General features: G+C 48.0%; 1 protein-coding gene across 1 annotated transcript in view; it reads left to right on the top strand.

Moving 5' to 3' along the window:
* The window catches only part of CLSTN1 (calsyntenin 1), a gene marked incomplete at its 5' end in the record, with an annotated part of 94,339 nt that overhangs the window by 78,208 nt on the left and 7,351 nt on the right, over positions 1-8,780 (top strand). The window contains 3 exons of the mRNA XM_017887913.1: positions 3,326-3,488; positions 6,708-6,764; positions 8,189-8,346. Coding sequence (XP_017743402.1) covers positions 3,326-3,488; positions 6,708-6,764; positions 8,189-8,346 — 378 coding nt within the window. The remainder of the gene's footprint in view (positions 1-3,325; positions 3,489-6,707; positions 6,765-8,188; positions 8,347-8,780) is intronic.

The raw sequence follows: 8,780 nt of genomic DNA, 5'->3' as shown, positions 1-8,780 counted from the left end.
AAAAAAAAAAAAAAAGGAATTGCTTGAACCCGGGAGGCGAAGGTTGCAGTGAGCCAAGATTGCGCCATTGCACTCCAGCCTGGGCGACAGAGTGAGACTGTATCTCAAATAAATAAATAAAATACAATTGCGGCCGCACGTGGTGGCTCAAGCCTGTAATCCCAGCACTTTGGGAGGCCGAGACGGGCGGATCACTAGGTCAGGAGATCAAGACCATCCTGGCTAACACGGTGAAACCCCATCTCTACTAAAAAATACAAAAAAAAAAAAAAAACTAGCCGGGCGAGGTGGCGAGCGCCTGTAGTCCCAGCTACTCGGGGGTCTGAGGCAGGAGAGTGGCCTAAACCCGGGAGGCGGAGCTTGCAGTGAGCTGAGATCCGGCCACTGCACTCCAGCCTGGGCGACAGAGCCAGATTCCGTCTCAAAAAAAGAAAAAAAAAAATACAATTGGGATTGAGATCCTTGTGTTTATTTATGCGTCATTTAAAACCTTGGCTCCTAAACTGTGCCAGGGAGCTCCAGGTGAATCAGCAGTTCTCAGCATCACAGAATAATCTTAAATTTTCAAGGAACCAGCAATCTTGGCACCTTTCAGGTGCCACACAAACTGCTTCTTGAACTAGTTGACAGTTTTAACCTTAGATAAAGTTACATTCCTTTTGATGATGTCATGCCTTTGCAAAGCTAATTTTCTTTTTGATGGTGGTGGTGGTGGTGGTGGGTTTTTTTTTTTTTTTTTTTTTTTGAAACGGAGTCTCACTCTGTCCAGTGCAGTGGGATGATCTTGGCTTACTGCAACCTTTGCTTCCCGGGTTCAAGCAGTTCTGCCCAGCCTCCTGAGTAGCTGGGACTACAGGCACGTACCACCATGCCCTGCTAATTTTTGTATTTTTAGTAGAGACGAGGTTTCACCATATTGGCCAGGCTAGTCTTGAACTCCTGACCTCAGGTGATGCGCCCACTTTAGCCTCCCAAAGTGCTGGGCATGAGCCACTGTGCCCAGCCGCAAAGCTAATGTTTTAGCAGTTGCTGTGATAAAAAGCAAATATCCTGTGAAAAACCCCACATGTTACAGGAAACAAGAGAGCACTGTAAAATGAGAAACCTCATTAAAATCAGAATAGATCATTTCTTCTTTTGAGGTAGAGTTGGGATGAGAAGGAAACCTTTGGCCTTATCATCATTTATTTGTCTTGTGGAGTTAGTGGGCAAAAGCTGACATATGTTATATGTGCTTGCAGTTGCTAAAATATAATATTGTCTAAAATAATCATAGGATAGATAAAAGTAAAAGAGAATACATGAGAAAAGAAAAAGTATATGATAGTGGAAAGATGAAGTGGGTGTCCAGTTGGTAGCATTCATCTTTTTTTTTTTTTTTTTTTTTTTTTTTGGAGACGGAGTTTCGCTCTTGTTGCCCAGGCTGGAGTGCAGTGGTGCCATTTCAGCTCACTGCAAGCCTGCAAGCTCCGCCTCCTGGATTCAAGCAATTCTCCTGCCTCAGCCTCCTGAGTAGCTGGGATTACAGGCATGCGCCACCATACCTTGCTAATTATTGTATTTTTAGTAGAGATGGGGTTTCTCCATGTTGGTCAGGCTGGGTAGCATTCATCTCTTATTGGTGTATTTTTTTATTTATGTGAGTGATTATTTCTCAGAAACTATTACCATAATTATTTTCAAGAAACTACAGAGGCCAGGCACAGTGGCTGAAGCCTGGAATCACAGCACTTTGAGAGACCGAGACAGATGGATCACGAGGTCAGGAGATGGTGACCATTCTGGCTAACACAGTGAAACCCCATCTTTACTAAAAATACAAAAAGTTAGCCGGGCATGATGGCGGGCACCTGTAGTCCCAGCTACTCGCGAGGCTGAGGCAGGAGAATGGCGTGAACCCGGGAGGTGGAGCTTGCAGTGAGCCGAGATTGTGCCACTGCACACCAGCCTGGGCAAAAGAGCGAGACTCCATCTCAAAAAAAAAGAAAAGAAACTAAAGAAAGGCTTTGTCCTGGAAAAATATTTTTCAACATAGGTAGACATTTTAGATACAGTTCTGTTATGGTAGCCGTATTCTGTATGTATATATTTAGTATCTTCCAAGTATATACTGTTTAAAAACTGTATTATGGAAAATTTCAGACTTATATAAAAGCAGACAGATTAGTGTAAAGAACAGCCCTGTGTGCCCTTATACCTTCAACAGCTGCCAACTCTTGGTCAATCTTGTTTCATTGTTACCCCTATTCACTGCTGAAAATTTTTATTATGCCCTCAAATATTACTTAATAATTTTCAATAAATCCCAAATAGAGCATTTCATTCTTATAGACGCCTATATGTCATTACGTATCTCTGATAGACTAGCAAAATCACAACACTCTTTCGCATTAAAAAAAAAAACTAACAGTAAAATTGCTAATATGATCAAATAGCCAATGTTCAGATTTCAAGTAGCCTCATAATGTTTTTGTTTTTACAATTTGTTTGAGTTACGACCCAGATAAGGGGCCCACCATTGCAGCTGGCTGATGTGGTTTCACACGCTCATTCATCACGGGATGGGAACACAGTTTGATTTGGGGTGCGCTTAGAGCTGATGTTCATATTTATTGAGATCATCAACTTTGAGTTGGAAAATAAAATACATGTACTGTGGTATACCTTATTCTGAGATTAAAGGCACTTGCTCTGTCACCAGGCTGGATTGCAGTGCTGCAGTCTCAGCTCACTGTAACCTTTGTCTCCCAGGTTCAAGCAATTCTTGTGCCTCAGCCTCCTAAATAGCTGGGTCTACAGGTGTGCACCACCACACCTGGCTAATTTTTGTAATTTCAGTAGAGACGGGTTTCCGCTATGTTGGCCAGGCTGGTCTCAAACTCCTGACCTCAAGTGATCTCGCCTTGGCTTCCCAAAGTGCTAGGATTACAGGCGTGAACCACTGCGCCTGGCCTAAAGGCACTTTTTGTTTTTATTCAGAAAAGGAATGGCCAGTGGCAAACTAACTCAACCCTTTAGAGGGTGAGTATCCAGCTTGCCCATACGGGAACTTCCTGGTGCTATGCTATTGGCAGAGCAGAACTGGGCAGCTCCCTGCTTGGGCTGTGTCCTGTGGTTAGTGAGCAGTGCATGCCACGTAGTTTAGACACGCCCTAGAGAGGCTTGACTTCTTTTGGTGAGATGTATTTGCAGATATTTTGTGGTTAGATTTTCTTCATCCTTTTCCTTCTAGGAAGACCTTTGTTTTGGGTGACTTGGTTTCCATGGGCATTGATGAGAAGGAAAGTGGACATCTCACCGCCTCCCCTTCCCTTTGCCTCTGTAGGTCTGTGATGAGGAATGGCACCACTACGTCCTCAATGTGGAATTCCCGAGCGTGACTCTCTATGTGGATGGCACGTCCCACGAGCCCTTCTCTGTGACTGAGGATTACCCGCTCCATCCATCCAAGATAGAAACTCAGCTCGTGGTGGGGGCTTGCTGGCAAGGTAACTGTCATTGCCCCCAGCCCTCGACTCGAGAATTAAGTTGTACCTCTTTACGAGGTTGGTGGCAGCAGGCTGTGATCAGCGTCTTACAGCCTTACCTTCGTGTCCTGGATCTTTTCCTTCCGTTTCCTGTGTACACCCTGTTTGGGGACATGGCCGGTGCCCCGCTCTAGCTAGTGTAGCTCTATCTGTGGGTGCTCCATAAAGGTGACAGGACTGACCACACCGTCACCTTTCCCGGAAACCCAGGAGGGAGCGTTGCACAGAGGGAGAGTGCAGTGGGGGGAACTGTTTTATGAATTAATCCGTCTGTTGAAAGGTTCACAAGGACAAAGAGGCAACAGCAAGAGTCAGGCAGAGAAATAAAGGACACAGAAGTAGAAGCGTGCCTTGGACCTGGAGGACTCTTCCAGAGTGTTTATCACTTGGTGACCTGGTAGGAGGGCTGCGAGGGCTCTGTTCACCCTCAGCAAGGGCCACGCATGGGGAGGGTTCCCTGGAAGTCTGCTGAGAGGGGACACGGTGACCACCAGCGCACCAGTGCTTGTACTTACCAAGTGGCAGGTTGTGTGCCAACTCCTTTATACACGTCATCTCACCTAAACCTTAAAATCCCTTTTTTATAGCTGAAGAAACTCAGGCCCAGAGACGCAACAAGCCAAGCGTCACCCAGCTGATTAATCAGGAGCTAGGGTTTTGAATTTTTTTACTTTGAAAAGCCTGTGGGCCAGGCGTGGTGTCTCACGCCTATAATGCCAGCACTTTGGGAGACCAAGGCAGGCCGATCCCTTGAGGTCAGAAGTTCGAGACCAGCCTGGCCAACATGGTGAAACCCCGTCTCTACTAAATATACAAAAATTAGCCAGGCATGATGGCGTGTGCCTGTGATCCCAGCTACTCGGGAGGCTCAGGCAGGAGAATCAGTTGAACCGGGAGGGAGAGGCTGCCTGAGCCGAGAATACCCCATTACACTCCAGCCTGAGCAACAGAGTGAGACCCTGTCTCAAAAGAAAAAGAAAAACCTCTGTATTCCGGGCCCACGCTCAGACCCACCAGATCAGTGTTTTTATTATTGTTATTATTTTAATTTTTTATAAACATGGGGTCTCACTGTGTTGCCCAGGCTGATCTCAAACTCCTGTGCTCAAGAGATCCTCCCACCTCAGACTCCTAAAGTACTGGGATTACAGGTGTGAGCCACCGCGCCCGTCTCAGACCTGGGGTTTTAAGCCCTTTTTTGTGCCATGGAGCCCTTGGGTGGTCTGGCAAGGCGGATAGATCCCTTCTTACTAATCTACAAAATAAATATTTAGGATTTCAGGGCAGTGGGTTCAACTGAAATATCGTTATTAACATCCTGAAATACCACATTTGTGAAACAGTAACACCGGTGGTACTTTATGTTAACAAATGAAGAACCAGCTTTAGCAGCAGGTCCAACAGTGGTGTAAGTTCCAAGTCCTGAGGGCTGTGTGAGGATCCTGGTGGCAGCTGCAACAGCTATGGCCTGATAGGCAAACATCAGTGCCTTCTATTGGTGACAAAAGTTGCAGTCATTGCTAACAGTACTGTGATGTGTAGCCTACATTTATAACCAAAGGAAGTGCTGAATTTCAGAAGTTAGTGGAAATAAGCATATAATTTTTCCTATCCAAGTTCATGGAACCCACCCCAGAGGTTCCTGATTGCCACTTTGACCCTTGCACTGGACTCTGTGCTGTGTCATTTCAAGATGTCATCATCAATTACTTTTTGATTTTTTTTTTCTCCCTGTGGAAACATTGTACCTCGAGTAAGGTTAGAAATTTATGAAAGATAGCTGGGCGCAGTGGCTCACACCTGTAATCCCAGCACTTTGGGAGACAGAGGCAGGCGGATCACTCGAGATCAGGAGTTCGAGACCAGCCTGGCCAACACAGCAAAACCCTGTCCTTACTAAAAATACAAAAATTAGCCAGGCGTGGTGGCGTGCGCCTGTAATCCCAGTTACTTGGGAGACAGGAGAATCACTTGAACCCGGGAGGCAGAGGTTGCAGTGAGCCAAGATCATACCACTGCACTCCAGCCTGGGCAACAGAGTGAGACTCTGTCTCAAAACAAACAAACAAAAGCCCCACAGATTCTTTAAAATTCAGTTAACAGGAGAGAGGATCTCCTCTTCTTGTTTTTCGGTGGATTCCGCCGCTTTGGATGCACCTTTGCCGTGGAGAGCTTGGGCTCTGGGCAGCAGCTTCACTCCCTTCTACCAGCGTGTTGTAGGGAATCTTGGTGTGTCTGGAGGTTGCACAGTCCTGTGACTCACATGGGCTTCACCTGGATACAACTCTAGCTTTGCCCCTCGACGCGTCCCCACACAGCTGCAGCCCGAAAGGGGCCCCAGCATATCATAGAGGGGAGGGCTACAGGGCTGCAGGGCTTGAGGAGCGGCCTTTCTCCTGCAACATGACCTGGAGAGTGCTGGTTCTGTGCTCAGCCGCCACATGTGGGCCTTTCTGGTAGGTCGTTATAGTCAGGACACTGGATCCAGGAGCTAGAGGAGCTGAAGGTAGTTAGGGTCCCCAGGTCCACAGTAGGCTATGCTTCCCTAGGTGGGTTCCTTAGCCTCTGCATCTCCCTCTCATTCAGAAAAGTGATTAAAATGTCTTCTTTCCTCTATCACCCAAAGGTTAACCGCTAGACAGCTATAAACTTGTTTGGAGCTTCCAAAATACACGGACTTCCGCATGTTTACTTTGTACCAGGCTTTGGACACGTGTGTGCTATGCCGTTTTGTCTGCACCGTGTCCTCCCTATTAGGAGAAGAGGTGCTGTTGATCTGGAACTTGGTGTTACTTATATCGGGAACAGTGCTGCAGCCCAGGCTCACCCTCTGTGGAGTGTCCCACTTCATAGCACGGACTGGGGAGGGGGACGGATGCCATGTGTGTACTTTCATTCATCTTATTTTGAATCGAACGTATGTTTTGGCGAGGAGGATGTGGGAAGGTGGAATAAAAGAAGAAAACAGAAGCGTGGGGTTGGGGGTGGTAAATGTCACTTCTGGGAAAAGGTGATTCAGGACAAGCTTGCATCCAGATGGGTGCATCCCAGAGCGGGATCACAAAGGAATTCTCTCTTCTTGTTTTACCCTTGGTTGCCTCACACCTGGTCTTCGAGGTCTGGTTTGAAGGCCCTAACCTCTTGGTCCTTTTCTGTTGTCTTTGTCTTGCTTTTCCACAGAGTTTTCAGGAGTTGAAAATGACAATGAAACTGAGCCTGTGACCGTGGCCTCTGCAGGTTGCTGGATTTTTCCCTTACATTCACTGCTGTGTTTCATTTAAAGATGAGATACTGATTCATTCCACGTGTAGCATGAACTGCCCCAGTTGCATTTTGGTCCCGGACACCATCTGAGCCGCTTCCCTGCATTGCGCTTCCCCATTGCTTCATGGAGTTCCCTTTTCTGCCCATTCTGACCCCAGCTGGAGTGAGGACAAATGACACCTCAGGCAGTGCACGCATGGGACTTTTCCCCCCATCCAGTTTGACCCTGACCCCACTGCATGAGGCTCCCTGCTTTTTCAATCTCACAGGCAGGGTTTGGGAGGCTGCCTCGTGACTGTCATGCGGCTGAACCATGAGACAGGAAAAGACTTGTTTCTAGATATTCTGTCCTGGTTGGCAGTAAATTTTAAATAGACTTTGTTTGTTTGTTTGTTTGTTTTTGAGACGGAGTCTTGCTGTGTTGTCCAGGGTGTAGTGGCGCGACCTTGGCTCACTGCAACCTCTGCCTCCTGGGTGCAAGCAATACTCCCGCCTCAGCCTCCCAAGTAGCTGGGACTACAGGCATGCACCACCATGCCTAGCTAAGTTTTGTATTTTTAGTAGAGATGAGGTTTCGCCAGGCTGGTCTCGAACTCCTGACCTCAGGTAATCCACCCACCTCAGCCTCCCAAAGTGCTGGGATTACAGGCATGGGCGTTTCTTAGAAGCCTCAATTCCTAGTGATGATTTACAGTGCCTGATTTCCGTACCAGAATGAGACACATGCTGAAAATGTGTCCCTTTTCCTTCTTCAGTTTAAGAACAAGGTTTAGTGTAACCTGTTTTTGGCTCTTTGTTGTCATCTATCAAGGGCCATTTTCTGGGTTTTGGTTTTCCTTGTAACATCTGCACATCTCAGCAGTCCTCAGGAGGAGGCAGGAAGGATGGGACTCAATACCATAGCATCCTTGAAATAGGCCGTTTTGTGCAGGGAGTATTTTAAGCCTCCCTTTTATCCTCCCTGCCTCGCTTGTGTGGGTTCATTCCCCAGGGCGTGCCAGGTAGAGAAAACAGCCACGTGGAACCCAGCCACCTGAGAAGGCAGTGGCTGGAGAGGCTGGTGGCGTAGGAAGTGTCACCATGCACCCTGGTGATGAGAACAGGGTAGGCCACCTTACCGGGGAGTGGCCAGAGGTGTGGGGACCCTCAGGGAACCTCTTGGCTTCAGGTGAGGCGCCCCCAACTCTCCCTTTCTCCAGGCCATGTGCATGATCATAAACGGTTTAATTTCTTCATTGCGCTTCCATGTAGATTGCAAGGCTAACAGGACATGGTATGAACTAACTCGCATGTCCATCCACCGAGCTGCCAGCACCGGTAACACCATCTTGAGTGAGAAGTGAGTTGGGTGATGCTGAGCTGCACGCCTGACTTCCACCTTTTCTCCCGACCCGAAGGTGGCGACCTGCACATGACCCAGTATTTCCGAGGCAATCTGGCTGGCTTAACTCTCCGTTCCGGGAAACTCGCAGATAAGAAGGTGATCGATTGTCTGTATACCTGCAAGGAGGGGCTGGACCTGCAGGTCCCCGAAGACAGTGGCAGAGGCGTGCAGGTAACACGGAGCACTCCACGGAGCAGCTCCACAGAGGCGGCAGCCCCAGAGGCTGGTGGGATGAGGGAGTCATCTGTGATTGATCCGTTTACTGTTGGGTTAAAGAGTTGTGTTTGATGGCCGGGCGCGGTGGCTCAAGCCTGTAATCCCAGCACTTTGGGAGGCCGAGATGGGCGGATCACGAGGTCAGGAGATACAGACCATCCTGGCTAACATGGTGAAACCCCGTCTCTACTGAAAATACAAAAAACTAGCCGGGCGAGGTGGCGGGCGCCTGTAGTCCCAGCTACTCGGGAGGCTGAGGCAGGAGAATGGCGTGAACCCGGGAGGCAGAGCTTGCAGCGAGCCAAGATTGCGCCACTGCACTCCAGCCTGGGCGACAGAGTGAGACTCCGTCTCAAAAAAAAAAAAAAAAAAAAAAAAAAAAAAGTTTG

The sequence above is a fragment of the Rhinopithecus bieti genome, unplaced genomic scaffold (assembly GCF_001698545.2).
Source record: "Rhinopithecus bieti isolate Rb0 unplaced genomic scaffold, ASM169854v2 scaffold_16234, whole genome shotgun sequence".
NCBI lineage: Eukaryota > Metazoa > Chordata > Mammalia > Primates > Cercopithecidae > Rhinopithecus > Rhinopithecus bieti.
Note: the sequence above shows the minus strand (reverse complement) of the source record. Positions and strands in the feature narration are given on the sequence as shown.